This window comes from Marmota marmota, unplaced genomic scaffold (genome assembly GCF_001458135.2).
Source record: "Marmota marmota marmota unplaced genomic scaffold, marMar, whole genome shotgun sequence".
In the NCBI taxonomy this organism is placed as follows: Eukaryota; Metazoa; Chordata; class Mammalia; order Rodentia; family Sciuridae; genus Marmota; species Marmota marmota.
In genome coordinates, this window is record NW_025999983.1 from 6,691,697 (window position 1) to 6,711,169 (window position 19,473).

Genomic DNA, 19,473 nt, shown 5'->3' on the forward strand with positions numbered 1-19,473 from the left:
CAATGGAGTTCTCCAAACATGGATGAACCTCTGAAACCACAGCCCAAAATAAACGTTTTCTCCTCTAAGTTGCTCTTGCCGGTCACTTTGGTCACAGTAACACAAAGCTGACTCAAACAGCCTGGTTGCAGGAGCAGAGGGGCTGGAAGGGTGCCACCTGGGGCCTGGATTCAGATCCTGCTGCTTGTGGGCCAGTGACCACACTGGGGCTGGGCTTTCTTCCCCTGAGCCAGGTGACGCCAGGCCCTGCCTGTGGGATGCTGCGCTTACTCAACCAAGTGATCTGATCAAACCACGGCCACACAGCACCCTCCTAAGGTCACATACACGCTGCTACTGCTGGTGCTCCAGCCCTTCCCTCCTGGGCGCAGGATCAGGGCCAGCTGCCCTCCCCTGCTGCCCACTTGGCAGGTGTAGGGACATGATTCTGACGAATGGCTTCTCGTCAGCCCATGCCCAAGTGTAAGTCATCAGATTAATGGGGAAACTAGCCACAGACAAGAGACGGGTTCCATGCACACAGGAGGGGAGGAATCTCGTCTTGTTCCTCGGGAAAGTATGGCAGAAATGCCATCTCCAGCTCCGTGCAGAGCCAGGTACTGTCCTGGGGGATACACCATTACCTTTTAGGAATCTCTTCTCTACCAGAAAAAAAAAAAAAAAAAAAAAAAGCCCTGGTCCCTCACAGTTGTGGATGGTGATTTGCACACGGCTACCACCTACCCAGGAGATCTGGGCGACTGTCAGGCAGGCTTCCGAGACTCCCCTAGGTTCAGAACTAAAGCAATGACATGCTTTCTCCATTTTGCCTTTCTTCCAAGGTTTTAGGTGTCTTCTCCTTCCCTGGGCTTTTTCCTCTTGTCTTTCTATATAATGTGTTAACAAAACACACACACATACGCACACACACACACACTCTCACACAGTACTGTGTAAGATTTTTTTCATGATTTTAATATGCCTATTTCAAGATAATTGGTATCTATACAATTTGTATATGAAATATTCTGTAGTCAGAATGGCAGCAATTGTGAAGACAAACAATAATAAGTGTTGGTGAGGATGTGGGGAAAAGGCACACTCATACTTTGCTAGTGGGGCTGCAAAATGGTGCAGCCAATATGGAAAGCAGGATGGAGATTTCTTGGAAAACTTAGAATGGAACCACCATTTGACCCAGCTGTCCCTCTCCTCGATCTGTACCCAAAGGACTTAAAAGTGTTCTCAATAGCCCATGTGCTAAAGGCTTGGTCCACAGGGTGGTGCTCTTGGAAGGGGTAGAAGCTTTGGGAGGTGAGCCCTGGTGCAAGATCCTTAGGTCACTGGGAGTGTGCCCCAAAGGGGAGAGGGGGACCCTGGCCTCGTCCTCATCTTCTGCTTCCTGGCCATGAAGTGAGACATTTTGGTCCACCACGTCCTCCCCAATATTGCCTTGGGCACCTCCACCAAAGGCCAAAACCTGAATCCACCTGATATTGTATTGATGATGCCTCTAAAACTGTGATCCAAAACAAGTCTTTTCTCTTTAATAAGTTAATTCTCAGGTATTTTGTTACAGTGATAGAAAGGTCACACACACACACACACACACACATTAAGAAACCCTCCTCTGGATCAGGTGGGTGTGGTCAGCCAAGTAGTGAGCCTAGATCAATGCCCACACCCTGCTCTGTCCCCCCTTGAATATGTTGCCTTATATGGCAGAAGGGACTATACGATTAAAGGTTGACTATCCTAGATTACCTGATGTAATGTGCTTCGGTTTAAATGTGGCCTCCAAAGTTCATGTGTAAAAACCTCATCCCCTGGGCTGTGTGGCTCGGTGATAGAGCACCCACCTGGCGCGCGCAAGGTCCTGGGTTTGTTTGACCTCAGCACAGAAAAAAAAAAAGGAAAGGAAGGAAGGAAGGAAACAAACATAATGCCCAAATTCATATGCTCATTAGCATGTGGAGACGGGGCCTGTAGGGTGGTCAGGATCAGACGAGGTCTTGAGGCTTGGCCCCAAGATGGTCTTCAAGGCTGTACAGGGGGAAGAGAGACCCAAGCACTCTTGCTCTGCATTGCCATGTGACACCCTCTGCCTCCTTACACTACTGCAAGACATCCCCAGCCACCAGCCCTGCAGACGCTGGAGCCATGCTCTTAGATTCCTCAGCCTCGAGAACCACGAGCCAAATGAACTTCTACTCCTAATAAATTTCCCAGCCTTGGGTGTTCTGTTGTAGCAGTAGAAAACAGACCAAGACAGGGCCTGATCTCATCACATGAGCCCATAAAAAGAGGCTCTTTTCCTGGTGAAATTTGAGAAATAGGGCATGTGTGTGTTAGGGTTAACGTTGCTCTAACAAATCCCTGAGATAATCAGCTTAAAAAGTAAAAAGGTTTATTTTGGTTACAGTTTTGGAGGTTTTAGTCCATGATTGGTTGGCCCCATTGCTTTGGGACCTGTGGTGAGACAGCACACAATGTGGGGAGTGTAGGCAGAACAAGGTTGTTCACCTCCTAGCCAGGGAAGCAAAAGAAGAAGAGACTGGGGCCCCACAGTCCCTTCCAGGGCACAACTCCAGAGCTAAAACCTCCCTCTGAAAGGCTTCCCCCACCTTCCAACACTGTCTGGGGGCCTCAGCAGAACATTCTAGATCCAAACTCTATCAGGGCAGAAGAAGCAGGAGCAGTTCCAGCATGACAGGGACTCCGTCTGTCAGTGCTGCTGTCAAAGACGGAAGGTGCCAAGCTCTAGGGAGTGACACCACTCTAGACTGAGAATGCCACCCACTGGACAGACTGCCAGGGGACAGGTCATTAATTCTGCAAGGACCTGCGACTGAACTCTGCCACAACCAGAGGAACTTTACACACACAGGCAGGACCCCGCTCCAGACCAGAGGCCGTGTGTGCCACTGTGGTTGGTGGGACACCTGCCGTCACTTCTGACACTCAATTTTATGACTTCTATTACTTTCTATAATTCTATACTATCATTTATTTCCTTCTTTTAGGCTTTTATGTTTCGTTTTTGTATTTTCCACTTATTCTATTTTTGCTTGCTTAGAAAGAAAAATCTTTCTCTTTTACCAGTGAACCTAGAAATTTAAACATATTAATGTGGGAAAGTCCACTATATGATCTCTCACAGTTATTCTTCTCCACCGTGATTTCTAGCCAACAAATTAAGTGTCATTTTTACATAACTAATATTGACTCTGACTCTCTCTTTGCTGAGAGCTGTTCCTTGAAGTCCACATCTTCCTTCTGAACCTTCCCTATCTGTTCTTTTAGTGAGGTTCTGTGGATGGGCAGCACTCTTTATCTTGTGGCTAAAAGTCTTCATACTTGAAGACCAACTTTACTTCTCTAGAGTCCTGGTAGCGGGAGTGGGCTTCCAGTACTCTGAAGGTCATGTCCGCTAACACCTTTGGCTAGGAAGTCAGCTGTCAGAATAACTGTGACTTCTTTGCAGATGATCTGTTTTCTTTGCCACTGTCCCTGTAAATGCCATTTGTCCCTCCTGTTCTTTGTCATCTCCTTCTAGAGCTCTAGAGAAGTTGGGGTTTCTCACCTTGGGTGCCCTTTCCACATCCTCCAGGTCCTTGCTCTCTGGCCTGCGGGATTTCTGTGGGATTTCTTCACCCCATCTTTCAGTTCACAGTCCCCTCTCCTTGCATCTCATTTTTGTGGAACTCATGAGCTCGTTTCTAACTTTATTAGTTTTTCTAATGAAGGGGGACGGGGCTAGTTTTCTCCTGTTGTGAGTTTCCTACTTTTTGACCTTCCAGCTTCCTAGAGTTTTATATTGTGTACTTTCTCCCAGGTGCAGCTTTCTAAGGTGCATTTCCCCACAGTGGCTCTATTTGGTTCCGTTGGTTCTGGAACGTGTACAAGTCACCCTCTGAGCGGAGCCTGGCTTGAGCCCAGGCAGCTGGTTCCAACCGGCTCGAGTTCTAGCCTGTGTCCACAACTCCAGACACCTTCTTCTCTGTCATCTCCTCGCTCTCGTTGCTGTCTCTGTGACAACAGCTGGAGTCCCCATTTCTCAGGTGCAAGAAGTAAGGGAAACAAGATGTAGAATGAAGTTTACAAGGAGAGATTGTGGAGTCCCACAGACTCTCCAACTTACTGGTATTGAGCCATTTATTTGATTTGTCTGACCCTCAAAGTGAAATGAAGACTAGTGTACTCGTTTCACACGTGACAGAGTGTCTGCTAAGAAGCACATGTGAGCATTGGTCACCATGCCTGGCGCTAGTCCCCAGGGAGGTGGCATTCCTCACAGTGATGAAGAGGACAGAGGGAGGGCTGTGCCCTGTAGTCCTCTTATCAGCTTGTGGCGCGTGCCAAGAACATGTGTCCCGCGTGGGTCCAGAGTTGGCCAGCCCTGGTCAGGCCAGGGGATGTCCCAGCTTCTGGGACCTTTAGGCACCCCTGTCGTTAAAGTTTTTTTGCACACTAGAATTTCAAGAAGCTGAGACCCCAATGCCGGTCAGAGACGGAGTTTGACTTCCTCTTGTCTACCCACCAGGCCTACAGGGTGGATGAGAGAGCCGCAGAGCACGCGCGCTGGGAAGAGGCCTCCAAGGAAACCATCAAGAGGACCACCAAGCCGTGCCCTCACTGTGGGGTGCCCGTGGAAAAAAACGGTGAGTCTGCGCTGGCCGGGGGAGGATGTCCTGTGCTCTTGCTGCATGGCTGCGCCCTCGGGGCTCTGGGAGGCGCACACCCCTCATACCTGCCCCGTCCATCCTGGGGGTGGCGCCTTCCATTTAGAGCCCTGGCAGCCAGCGCCCTGGAGCCCCTTCTAGACGCGCCCCGCTTCTGCCAGTGGCCGGCCCCCGGCGCCAGCCCAGGCGAACACCAAGCCCAGGCGCGGCTTCCCCACGTCCGCTCTGAGCGGCGGCTGTGCCCTGGTGGGTAGAGGGCACACCCCGAGGCACTCGGTCCCCCTGCCCCAGCTGTCGTTCAGCAAGCACATGCCACCCAGCTCAGCGGCAGGAGCAGGCGCAGCGCCGGCCAGGTTCCCACCGCCGAGCAGCGGAGTCCTGCAGAACTCAGCCCAGCCTGGACCATTCCCCGTGGGCAGGACGCGTGGGACAGGGAGGACCTGCGGGTCCGGCCCACCTCCCCTAGGCTGCCCGCAGGCACCAGGAGCACAAGGGAAAGAAGGGGCAAGGCCTTCACAGGAGGGGAGGTGGTGGCTATTGAGGGACAGGGCCAGCACTCAGAGGCGCAGGGATTTTTAAAACGAATTCAATACTGAGGCCATTTTGCTAGGATTAAGGAACCTTTGTGTACATCTTGTTGTTGTTTTGTTTTTAATATAATCCTCAAAGTTGGTAAATTCCAGACTTTTCTGGAAACCACTTGGCAACACACATATGTAAAGAAATTAGAGTGTCTCTGTTTTTTGACCCAATAACCCTAGTTCTGGAAATCTATACTAAAAATGAATATGCACAGGTACACACACATACCACATACATGCACGCAGGTACCACATATCCATGTGTATAAGCACGTGGGATATGTGTATGTGTATGTATATATGAGCGTGTATCTGTGTTATGTGTATATGTGCAAGATATTGTACATGTGTGTTTGTGGTGTATGCGAATGTGTATGCATGTGTATGTGTTTGCAGTGTCTGTATATGGTATATTTTATGTGGGGTGTGTGTCTGTGTGCTGTGCATGTGTATGATGTGTGTGGTATGTATGTATATGCTTATGGTCTGCAGTGCAGGTATGTGCATGTGTATGTGTTGTGTGTACCTGTGTTGTGTGGGGTGTATGTGTGCATATGTATATGCATATATGTCCATGTATGTGGTGTATCTACAAATGTGTATATGGTGTGGGTGGGTGTATGTATGAATGTGTATTTGTGATATGTATATGTACATGGGGTATGTGGTGGTATGTGTGCATGTATGTGTGTGTGTATTTGTGTATATGGTATATGATGTGTATATGATGTGTGTATGATGTGTATGTGGTGTGTTTATGTCTGTATATGCATTGTGTATATGTTTGTGGTATGTGTATCCATGTGGTATATATGTACATGTATCTTATATGTTTATGCATGTCATGTGTATAGGTGCATGTGTGTGCATACATGTGTATGCAAACACATGAATATGTGTATGAGTATGCATGTATGTACACTGTTGTGCATATATATATATATATGTGATATGTCTTTGTGATGTGTTTGCATGTCTACTGTGTGTACATAGATCAGTAGTGTATATATTATGTGTTTGCAAGCATGTATATATGTATGTGGTGTGTTCATGGTATGTATAAATGTGATGTGTGTACATGTGGGAATGTATATTTGTATGAGTTTTATGTGTATGGTGCATATATATTGTGCTTATGTAATGTATATGCATGTGGTATGTGCTTTTGGTGTATCAATACATTATGTAAGCTTGGGATATATGTGCTGTGTGTATGTATGTGTGAACATGGGGGCACATTCACATACACCACATGCAGAAACACACCTTACAGATACATGCATTTATGTACATGCACATACCACATACACATACACATACCACATGTGCATACACCATGTACTACATACATACACACATGCACAGACCCTACATATACACCACATGCATACACACACATTTATACACATACACCACAGACATACAAATGTACACACAACACATATATGCCACACATGCACATACACCACATACATACTCAAATATACATACACACATGCACCTACATATATACCACATACATACACAGTATATGTACCACAAAACATACACACCACAAACACATACACTCTTACACAACACACACCTATATGTATAAACACCACATACATGCATATGTACACTACATGCATCCATGCATGCATACACCACTCATATACACATAGACACACATATCCATATTACGTATGCACATACACATCAGCACACACACCACATGCATACCCATATGCACATATATACCAAAAGCACAGTCATACACAGCCACATACACACATGCATATGTACACACATCACATATATTAACACACTCCCGTCACATTACACATATACACACATGCCACATATATGTACACATCCCCAAACATACACAGCACACCATGCACAGAACATGTATATAGAAATACAAAAGCCACAAATCTACATAGACCACACATACTGTACATACATATACACGATATACAACACATTGGCATGTTCATACACATGTATACACTCTTGTCACATACATAGACACATATGTACACATACCACATGCATGTCACATGCACACATACACATATACATGCTTATACACACCACATGCATACGCACATGCTCATATACCATATCCAAACACATATTACATACATACACTGAACACATATGCATACATCCATACACCACACATGCACAAACATACACATATACATGATTATACATATGTACACATGCCCATACACACACCACATTCATACACACATGCACATATATACCACATATAGACATGCATACCACATGCATACGTACTCCACAAAACACACACATACATGCATATACATGCACATGTATCCACACACATGCCCAAACACACGCCACTTACATACACATATGTACACATACACCACATTAAGCACACCAGATACATAGCAAAAATACACATCCACATGCATGTATGCATGCACATGCCATACATGCATATTTATGCACATGCACTCATGCACAGCACACACATTACACATAACATGCACACACTACACTTGCAAACACACAGGCATGCCACATACACATATGCCAGACACATGCAAAACATATACCACCAACATAGACATGCACAAGACATGCATCAAAATACATGCCACACATAAGCACATACATGCACAGTGCATACACACATGCTGCAGATACATGCACATGCACACCACATACATGCACATACGCATGTGCACACACCACCTGAAAATACACCATACACCAAAAAAAACATAAACAGAGGCACCCATATAATACGTACATAGACACATTTACATACCACATATCCATACACACATGCGTGCCCTTACATGTTAGGCAAAAACTGCTAATTGCAGTATTATTTATGTTAGGAAAAACCCAGAGTCCTCTAATGTGGCCTCAGAATGAGAAAGCTTGGTTTGCCATATGAAGCCCTGGGAAGCATCACGCAGCCCCTCCCTGCTGTACCACAGGGGCTGAGAACACTGACTCTGGGTTCCCAGGGGCCTTTGGGGGTCTCGGTCTGCTGTGTGCTGTGTGGCCTTCTGGGCCTTATTGTCCTCGTCTGTGCCATGGGTTTATACTAGAACTTGCCTGAGGGAGGTGTGCTTTGGGCTTCTTAGCGAGAGCCCAGTTGCTCTAGTGTTAATCACTGCAGTGTAGCCAAGGGTGAAGCTTCGTTACCGAGGTCTCCTCTAGGTCTGCCCCACATTCAGCAGAATCTTAGGAAGCAGCTCTCCTTCAGTGACACTGACAGGAGAGCTGTTTCCATGTAAATGTAGACAGAGTGACATTTACACTCTGGGCACATGCTCCTGGGATACCCTGCAGGCCCCAGAAATGTCCTTGCTTACTCTGTCTCACACAGGCGGGACTCTGGCTCCATTCTCTGACCAGCGAATGCCTGTTGCCGGGTACACTTGCTTTTAGGTGGCTCCGGAGCTTCAGTTCACTCATTAGAACCCAGAGGAGGAGCCGCTGGCCAGAGCAGGGACGGCACCTGCAAGGGCTGGGGCCAGTCAGTGGACAGGACTCACTGGGAGGAGGCTGTGGTCCCTTCATACCAATATCTCAAATCTGTGTGCACCTGTCAGCAGCTCCCAGCTGGTATTTATGATCATGTGTCACCTGCCAACAGGGGCTGTTCTGAGAAGTGTCATCAGACCACTTTGTCATTGTGTGAACATCCTGAGCGCACCTTCTCAAACCTAGACAGTGTAGGTCGGCCACAGGAGGCCTTGGAGCCACAGACTGCTTTACAGTAAGCAGGAAAGCACTACTAATGCCATCCCCTCCTCCACTTCCTGTCCTGCTCTGTGTGCCGTTGTGATTCTAGTTTTGTGATTTGTTACGCTAGGATTCTGGTGCATTAAAATTTTGATGTAATAGGAAAACATTCTTATTGTCATTTAGAATTACTTTAAAAAAACACTGAGTTTTAATATATTGCTCAATTATTCTATTTGATATTTTGGAGAAACTAAGTGGTTTTAAAGCACCACACTATTTTATTGGATTATTTACATCATAAGGTACAATCATTAAATATGTTGTTGAAATGACACTCTCCAAAATGGGAAGTATTAAGATAAAAATGTCATCAATAAGTTATCTGATTATTTTTTCTACGGTAAATTTTATTTGTTTTTATATGCAATTTTTATGATCTTTGAAACAAACTAAAAGAAGCAGAAAGTAGAGGACTTTAAATGTATCCAAGTTATCCTAAGGTAAATGCCTGTGTCTACATATTCATACATATTTTCAATTAGTGGAAGTTCTCAAACTAGTTTTCTAGGAAAAATGAGACAGTACTGAAGCAATTACGTGGCCATTAGTGGGAGAACAGAGACACTTACAAGATAATTGGTAAATTGAAGAATGGAGTGCTCAATGCCTCGCAGAAACACTGCATGGCTCCCGTGTCCAGGAAATCAGTGCGCAGCCGTGGTCTCTGTGCAAGGCTGCACGCACACGGCTCGCTCCACCTGAGGCAGAGCTGGTTTCTGCTCCCCAGAAGCCAACAGAGACAGCGTTTAACACCTGGGGGAGCCAGGCATCCCAGAGTAGGACCCAGAAAAGAGGCAGAAGAGGCAGGCCCCGCTCCAAAAGCAACCGGAACCTCACGGACCTCAGTTACTCCCAAGCAGCAACGGTGAAAAGCACTTCGCCTTGAGAAAAGTCTACAACCAAGTTATCCTCTGAGTTTTTGAGCAGTAAATGAGTCATCAGACCCCTCGCTAGCTCCTTTGCGTCCTTCTCGTCCTAAATTAAATTTAGAATAGCATTAAGGGACGTATTCCCTATTAGAAGTAGTATACTGTCCCAATTCCTGTTTTATGAATTTTGACAAGCTAAGTATCTCCAAAGAAATGACAAAAGTAATCATAACATATTATTATATGTTAAATTATTAAGTGCATTTAATGTATTTAAAACATTGAATTCAATATTATTTAAATTTATTTAAATGAGGAATGGACTGTGAAACACAAAGCACTTTTCTCTAAATCCCATTTCAGGAAAAACAGGTAAGCTCAGATTTACAAATAAAATCTGCCGTGGGTGGAGAGGTGCTGTTTGCTTTGCCTCCTCAAGAGCGTCAGAGCGCCCTCCCTGCTCTCCCATTCCCTCCCCCTGCTCAGACTCCCTAAGAAGGGACCCCCACACTAGCCTGTGGCCTGGGGCGTGTTCTCCAGGCTGCTGCAGACCCACCGTGGCTTGACCTTTGTTGCCCGCAGGAGGATGCATGCACATGAAGTGTCCGCAGCCCCAGTGCCGGCTGGAGTGGTGTTGGAACTGCGGCTGCGAGTGGAACCGCACCTGCATGGGCGACCACTGGTTCGACGTGTAGCCGGCGCCGCGGGCGCTGGGCCCTGGCCACGCCCCCCTCTCGGAAGCACCCAGCGCCCTGCCTTCATTTTCTACTTCACGTTTCTCTAAACACATCTCACACACATACACACACTCACACACGTGAACACAGGCTTCAAGGTCTCCCCACAATCACAAAAGCAAAATGACAGAGAAAGCTGCTGGATCTCTTTTACTACATCCATGAAAAACAGCAGAGCCAATCCGAACACCAGCAAGAGGTCTTTCCAGGCCTTAGAATTATGCCCAGAGTAAAGTGCAGCCCGTCTATGCTGGATAATCCTTATTCTTGCATGGATTCAAGTCAGGCTGGCTCGGCACAGGGAGCAGGTCTCCAGATCAGTTTCCTGCATTCTACTTTCAACAAACACAGGGGAGGAGCCGCTGGCAAGGTGGGGACAGCTCCTGGGGACTGTTGCCTGAGGGGGCCCCTGCAAGGTGGACTGCAGGGACTCTCAGAACTGGGTTCCTGGCTTTCAGAGCAACATTCAACATTTAACTTTTCAGAGAGCATCCAGTCCTCAAAAAACCCCAGGCAGTAGTAAAAAATATGTGTTTATCCCTAAGAATTCTATCTTTATAAATTGTGCTGATGAAATAGCAACTATGCACAAATCAGCTTGTCAACTAAGTGAGAAATTATGAAAGCCAATTTGAATGTTGAATGTTTAAATTACAGGGAAGAAAGCAACACTTAATGTGCTTTCATTCCATTTAATTATTTGCTACTTTAGAAAGAAATCGCTTATCTGAAAATATTACAAAATCTATCGTTTGATTTTTAAGTATTCATTTTGCAGCTTGGAAATTAGCTTGTGCATTAGGCACTACTGTAAATTTAATGGATAAAGGGCTATAAAGGAGACATTTTCAAAAACCATTTCATAGTGATATTGAATGCTAACAAAAGTGCAGGTTATTAAGTAGAATCTTTAAAGAAAGAGCCTTTCCAAGGCGTCCAGATGAAAGCATTTCTGACCCTCTTCATTAGAAGGGTGCAGGCCCCATGCGTTCCCACTCTCCTTCCACTGCTAGCCCCAGGGAGCCATGCATGGGCGGCCAGCTCCTGCAAGGAGAGTTCTTTGCGTAGGACAAAATAAACTCACTTATTCCTCAGGTTACCTGCATCAAATTTGAGTGTTGGTCAGATTTTCAACTTTTCTCTTTTGGAGGCAAATGCAACACATAAAAAAAAAAAAATTCTCTAGATACTGTGAGATGCATTTTCTACTGCAAAAATGGAGGTGAGAAAACACAAGAGCTGCCTGTTGACAGCTCCTCAGGAAGACCGTGAATGTACCTGAGGGCAAAGGAGTTCTGGCACGGGGGGGCCCTTCTGGGTTTGGGGAGCTGGAAATTCTAAACTGGTCACCAGTCCTCTCCTCCTAGGTGGGCTCCCTGTGTCCTTGCTGGTGGGAGGAGAAGGGGTTTCCGAGGTCACATCCCAAGGACCTTCTTTCATGCTCCAGGGAGCATTCTGCCCTCCACCCCTCGCGGGTACTGTGCCGGGACAAGACAGGGCAATGATGTCCATGTGCACAGCTGCTCCAGCATGTTCAAGGCCACAGGGAGGTCCGTGGCCATGCTGAGCCCCGACCACAATCAGGACACATGTCACTGACAATCCCAGCCAATTGCAGCTCCTTGCGCCAACTCAGGGTGACACCCCAGATGGCATCGCCTGTCCTGTGGCACATGGGGCACTTTGTATCAGTCTTAGCTTTTTCTTTGTGATGCTCTCATTATTGCTTCTTCGAAATCCACGTAGTGTTTTGGGTTTGCCACCGTGAATTGCAGGTACCGTAGCAGCCCCTGGAGCTGTTCAGCTGTTAAGCATGGTCTCCCTTTGTGGTGATTTTTTTTTTCCAGAATAGAAAAGTGATTCTTAAAATAACTTAAAGGAAAAATAGGCATTGAGTATGAACATGAATCGCAATATTATTTGAACACGAACACTGTAATAAAATATAGCACAAGAATGGAAGTAAGATCTTTGCGGAAAAATCTTTATTTTTTTCTGAAATGTGTTAAGAAATATCTGACAGGTATGTCTGCGAGTGTGCTTAATTGTCAATAAAAGTATCCTAAGAGCTCTTGGGTCTGTCTTTGAGGGTATGTTTTGCACAGCTGGGGAGGTAAGAGAGGAAGCACAGACTGTGTTTTTTTGTTTTTTTTTTTTTTTTTGGTACCAGGGATTGAACCCAGGGGCACTTAAGCATTGAGCCAAATCCCCAGACTTTTTATTTATTTATTCATTCTAATTAGGCATGTATGACAGCAGAATGCATTTTGATTCATTATACACAATTGTAGCACTTTTCATTTCTTTGGTTATACGGGAGGTAGCGTCACACTAGATGTGCAGTCACACATGCACCTAGGGCAATGATGTCCCTCTTTTTCCCCCATTTTTTATATTCTATTTAGAGGCAGGGTCTTGCTGAGCTGCTTAGGGTCTCGCTACATCGCTGAGGTTAGCTTTGAATTTGTGATCCTCCTGCCTTAGCCTCCCAAGCTGCTGGGATTACAGGTGTGCGCCACCGCGCCTGGCATTAGGCAGCATTTTTGAGGGTTACTATTGAGCATAAAATCTTCACTCAGTACTTTTCCCTGTTAAGTTTCTTTGCATTATTTTTTTATAATAAAATAATTGTTACTTATTAATGCACATTTCAGAAGCTAAAAAAGGTGAAAAGGAGAATAAAAACCATCTAGAAATAATTATTTTGCTTCTTATTTGCACTTAGGAATGCATGGTATCAATGGGCTCCTAAAATGAGCATTTGGGGGGCTTCATCATGGCCTGCATTGTATATGCTAATTAATGAGTTTCTTTTAAATTTTCAAACCCAATATAACCATTCACAAATAATGCAGTTATTAAACAGTATAGATGTGGAAACAATTGTGTGACATGCACAAACGTTTACACTAGGGCTAAGGGTTTGGCCCAGTGGATAGTATTGGCCTAGCATGTGCAAGGCCCTCGGTTGGATCCCCAGCATTGGGAAAAAGGAAGAAAAGAATAGAAACGTTTGCAATAGAATGTTGAATGGAAAGCAGTACCAAAATTGCATGTTCACTATAATTGCAGTTATGCAAAAATAAATAAATTCCAAGAAATAAACAACTGGAGACTGCTATGGTCAAATTGTGTTGCCCCAAAGTCTTAGGGTGAAATGCTGCCCAAGGTGACGTGTTAGGAAGGGGCCCTTGGGGGATGAAGTCATGCGGATGGAGCCCTCACGAATGGAAATAGTGGCTGAGAGATCCCTCACCCTTCACCATGTGGGACCAGGTGAGAAGACGCCACCCGTGAAACAGGAAATGGACCCTTACCAGACTGGGAGCCTGCCAGCACCTTGATGTTGGACTTCCAGCTTCCAGAACTGATAAATAACCTTGTGTTGTGTGAAAGAAGCACAGTTTATGGTATTTTGTTATATCCACTAAGACGGAGGATGCGTTACAATGGAGTCTGCTCTGGTTGATGAAACTCTATGTCAACTTGACTCATCTCTGCTCTTCAGGGTTTGGGGCAGTATGAAAATATCACTTTAAAATGAAAAAAGATTTTTAAATGTCCTGTGACAGTTCAAGGTGCCCTACCACATGCACCTACGCAGCAAAGATCTTCCCTCACTCCGTCTGTTTGCTGATTATGTGAACTTCACTAGATTCATGGTGAAACGTGGTGAGATATTACACTGCCCTGTCAGAGGAATGTTACCTGGTGACTCTGGCAAGGATGGAGTATGAGGGATGAGTTGAAGTGACTTTCTACGCAGATGCCCTGTTCCTCCAGCCCTGGCATGATCATGGCGTTTCTGATTCGGCCTGTAGAGAGGCTGAGATAGGAATATGGGGATACAGAGAAAAAGAATGCTGGGTCTCGGGAGAGAAGCAGCTGGGAGCGTGACTGGGAGCGTGAACATGTGCTGCTTACCTTCCTCAGCGAACCTCTGCCTCATGCTCGGGTGTGTGCTGCGATTCTTCTCCATCACACACATCAGGGACCCCATCGTCCCCAGTAGAGTCCCCTCTCCAAGACCTCCTGGAACACTCCTCCAGTGACAAGGCCACCACCTTCCTGCTTTGCCCAGGACTGAGAGGGTTCCCCACACGAGGGATGGGGGACTTTCAGTTTTAAGACCACAACAGCCAGAATCAGTGGCTGTTCCTGTTGCCTGTGATTCCAGTTACAGGAGGCTGAGGCAGGAGGATGGAGGCCAGCCTTGGCAACTTACCAAGACCCCCCTCAAAATAAAGAATAACAAGGGCTGGAGATGCAGCAGAGTGCATCTGGGTTCAGTCCCCAGCACTGGGGGGCCGGGGGAGAGAGAAAGAGAAGGGGAGGAAGGGAAGGAAGGGAAGGAAGGGGAAGAGACAGGAAAGGAGGAAGGGAGGGAGGGAGGGGAAGAGAGAGAAGGAAGGGAGGGAAGGGAGGAGGAAGGAAGGACGGACGGACGAGCTGGCCACCCTGTGAGTAGCCAGCCCCCAAGCAGCAACGGGCCTTACTGGCCTCTCAGCCTCCTTGGGCTAACCTTGGCCTCTTAGGCTTGAGAACATCCTCCACGCGCATCCCCTGGGCCTCCTGCAAGCTGACCTAATCCAGAGGCTGACGGCTCTAATGTCTTTGATTCCCCAAAGAGTTGGGCCCGCTCAGAACAGGATCAGTGGGAAGCCTGGCAAGCTCCAGATGTTCCCAAGGGACCGTCACTTGGTACTTATGAACTGCCTCTCTCACCAGCACCTGGCTTTGTTTCCAGGACCATTGCTCATGCAGGCTGGACGCCCTGACCGCCCAGGCGTGCTGAGGACTTGTCCGGCCCACTCTCCTGCAGTGAGCTGTTGGCTCCCCCACACCTCCGCCGGCTCCCACTCCCTCCCCTCCCTTGTCTCTCACAGAAGCCTTCCCACCAACCCATGCAAGGTTCTCTGTCCCCATCCCTGGCATGCACTGCTATCTACACGAATCTACGCTGGGCTGTTTGCAGGGCTCTGTGTCTCGCTCACTGGCACGTTAGGTCCACGAGGGCGGTTGGTGGCTGTCTCTCTGTTGGTTTCATGGATGACTAGAGGACAGCTGTCAATCATCAGCTGAGGCGCTCACTGTCCCCACCTCAAATCTAGGAAAGTATGGAGAGTTGCTGCATCAGGAGGACAGGCATGGACACCAAGTGCTAGGGCTCTGGCTGTCCCTAGAACAACTGCCGCTCTTCCCCTCAGCAGGGATTATCGAAGTCGCCTGTTTTCATTTTCTTGCCATCAATTCCTGCTTAAAGTTCCAGGTGACGTTCTTCAGTCCTCCATGTCTTCTCGTTCTTTTTGTCTTGGTGCTCAAACAACGTTAGTTACAGCAGGTCCCTTAGTTGATTCAGTGCTCGTGGCCACTCTCGGAAGAATGGGAGGCACAGGCCCCCCCAACAGGTGACTCCCCCTAACTGGAGTTTCTTCTGAAGTTTCTCCACAAATAAGCCCTCGCCCGTGTAATTTAAACTACTAAAAAGCATCAGTACAACCCGTTCTTTTCAGTTTCAGGTGTTTGGAACAAGAACTCCGAACACCAGGGAAAGAGCCGGGGTTGGGATTCAGAGACAGGCAGTGATCACCACGTCGTGGAGAGTGAGTGACCGTGTCATCTTGTGTGGGGTGGTGCTGGAGATCACTCGGCCCCTCAGGGAGAGGAAGTAACTGTAGACACGGTTCATTTTTCCTGGGATCCTCCACACACCGAGAAGCACCTCACACGTTGCCTGATGGTTGCTGTCCCCAAGTGGTTCATCATGAACGGCCCCTCCTGCCACGCCAGCCGGCCTGGTTCAAGCCACCAGGAATCTCCATTTGCTCAGCAGGTTCGTTGAGGTGCCTGTGAAAGAATAAGGTAGAAGGTGACCGAAATGGGTTTTGTGATTCCCAAACCTATTTTCTAGGAACAGCAAAATGTTATTTGACCGCTTGCCCAGCTTATTTCATCCTGGCCCCATGGTGATCCTCATGGCTAGAAAAGCATTATGGACATGACAATCACAGAGCTGGCCATGACCACGCTGGGGATCCGTGCTGGTCTGGAAATGCTCTGGAGAGAGCGTTGTCAGGTCAAGAACCCTAGAGCTCTGGTGGACTAACAAGTCCAGCAGCCATGGCCCGTACCAAGGACCAGTCACACTCCTGTAAGGGCCAGGAGTAGATAACCCAGCCTTTGCTGGCCCTAGGACTGTGTCCAAACCCCTCACCTCTAGCTTTGCAGAGTGGAAACAACCAGGGGCAGCGCACAAGCGAACGCACATGGAACCCACTGGTCTATGTCCCTCTACAATGTTACCAAATATGGGCAGCGGTCAGAATGGCCCAATGATTGCTGAAGTCTGTCCACCCATATTACGTGAACTGAAAATGGGCTGGGGTGTGGCCCAGTGCTACAGCACTTGGCTGACATGCTTAAGGACCTGGGTTCCTTTCCCAGCACTGCAGAAATGCCATTATTTTGAAATAACTGAAAAGCTTAAGAGAGTCAGATATGAAGTCATGTGAAATGGGAAGCACTAATATTTTTTAGACTTACATTATGTATTCAACAAATAATTACGGGGTTCTGAATAGGTTGGCTGCCAGGGCTGTAAAAATAAAGACAAGTTTTCTCTGCTCGGATTCTCACAAAGCTGCTGGACAGCTGGTGTGGGAGAAGTGACACCAGGCAGATGGATGCAGTGGCACACGCCTGCAATCCCAGTGACTCAGGAGGCTGAGGCAGGAGGGTCAGAAGTTCAAGGCCAGCCTGGGCAACTTAGGGAGAACCTGTCTCAAAATAAAAACTAAAAAGAGCTGGGATGTAGCTCAGTGGTAGAGTGTCCTGTGCCCAATCCCCAGTGTCACAAGGGGAAAAAGAAAAGAGTGAGTTCATGCCAAGGGGGAGAATTACTGTGTCCCCTGGCATAGCCACAGCCTTCCTGTGGGGGCCTGGGAACGGGAGATGTTGGGCCACATGCATCAGAGGAAGTGGTTACCGGATAGCTCTGAATCTGTGCAGCAAAGTTTCCACTCTCTTATGGGTTATGGGAAGCCACTGAGGGAATTTAAGAAAGGAAAGGACACAGTCAAATCTGTGTCTTAGGAAGCTCCCTCTGTAGGGAACGGCTGGAAGGGGAGCGAGGCCACAGCAGGAGAGCGTTGCAAAAGCTTTCTATAAAGTCCAGGAGAGAGACGCGGCCAGAGCTAAGGCGGTGGCAGTGGCCACAGGAAGAAGGAAGGAGTATGTGTTTAAGCACTGAGTCAAGCCCTCAGGGGGCAGGAGCAGGGTGTTAGGGGGGAACTGGCGAACACCAACAGATGGTGCTGCGGAGGGGGCCATGCAGACCTGGGGACAGGGCCTGAGGGTTCCTGGGCCCTAGGTGGCTGGACAGTCCTACGTAGACCTTCAGGCCGTAACACCTCTCCCTGCTGCTGCTCCTCCTTCCTGGCTGCCTGCTCCTTCTCTGCTCTGACACGCCCTAGTTGCACTTACTGTGGATTGTTCTGCAGGAACTGGAGGACTTTCTTTTAGTCAAAAAAACTGAATTCCTACACAGGTATGTAAATGCGGGCACCTTAAATAAAACCATCCAAATGTCGCTAGGAGGTGGTGCGTGCCTAGAACCGGAAGACTGCTCACCATACGAAGGAGTGGAGCACGGACACCTGGCTTAACCCTTGACATCAGGTGAGTGAAGAAGCCAGCACAGACCACATGCTATGGACGATGCCATTCTGTGACTCTCCAGAGAAGCTGGTCTACACTCAGACAGTAGAGCCCTGGGGCTGGGACTGGGGCTCAGAGCTGGGGATGGGGCAGCCACTGCTAGGGACAAGGCGCTTCTGGGTGGTGGCATGAACTAGATCTTACCTTGGTGACAGACACGCAACCCTGTCCCTATACTAGAAGCCACTGAATTGCACACATTCTTGGATGAGTTGCACGGTGTGTGGATGATAGTTCAATAAAAGTGTTACCAAAGGATGAAGAGAGGATGGGGAAGTAGACAGAAAAATATGACCTTACTATTTTGAGGAATCTGGTGGCTGGGGGAGAGACGAAGGGTTAAGGTGAGTTTTAAGCTTCAAGCACATTAGTGACGAAAGGACAGGAGCCAGAGGTTGAAAATACAGGGCAGCGGCTGGATGTTCTAGAAGAGAGAAGACACGGATTGGCCTGAGAGGAGCTAGTGGCCAGCAAGAGGCTTAGCCTGGCTTAGGTGCTACCTGACCCCTGCTCACTGATGGCCCTGTCCTGCCCAAACCTGGGTACCAGTGCAGAGACAGCACCTGAGACCACCCTGTCCCACGGGGATGCTCGTGTGAGAGGCTACAGAGAGGGGCAACCCTGTGGGACACCAAAGGACAGAGGTATGCAATGAGAGAGCCACCTCCGCCTCCCCACAGAAAACCCAGTGCCCACCCCGACCCGCACCTTCCTCCACGCCCAGGAGGGAGAAGCACAAGCCGAGCTTGGAGACCAAGTGTTCGTCCAGTTCTGTGGAAGAGCAGGGGTGGGCAGGAGGTACAAAGGGGTGCTCAGCTGGGGGGACACCATTAGCAAGCCAACCGTGCATGCCATGGCCTTCCAGTGGGAACCCACCCTCTGAACGCTAAACATGTCATGGCATGTACTTTAACATTTAATATACGTCTCAGAGAAACCTTTTCAAATGTGGTCTGTGCTATCATCAAATATGCAAAGGAGGGGAGGAGGTCAGGGACAGAGCACTTGCCTGGCACCTGGAGTCCCTGGGTTCCATCCCCAGCACTGTGGAAGGAAGGAAGGAAGGAAGGAAGGAAGGAAGGAAGGAAGGAAGGGAGGGAGGGAGGGAGGGAGGGAGGGAGGGAGGAAG

The 19,473-nt window shown here is 47.8% G+C and overlaps 1 protein-coding gene across 2 annotated transcripts in view; it reads left to right on the plus strand.

Moving 5' to 3' along the window:
- Positions 1-12,696, plus strand: part of Prkn (parkin RBR E3 ubiquitin protein ligase) — a 1,173,661-nt gene extending 1,160,965 nt beyond the window's left edge. For both annotated transcript variants that reach the window (XR_007348672.1, XM_048805862.1), the window contains 2 exons: positions 4,523-4,640; positions 10,474-12,696. Coding sequence is in view for 1 of the 2 variants with exons in the window: in XM_048805862.1 (XP_048661819.1) it covers positions 4,523-4,640; positions 10,474-10,586 (231 nt within the window). In the remaining variant the exon portion in view is untranslated. The remainder of the gene's footprint in view (positions 1-4,522; positions 4,641-10,473) is intronic.
- The last annotated feature ends 6,777 nt before the right edge of the window (positions 12,697-19,473 follow it).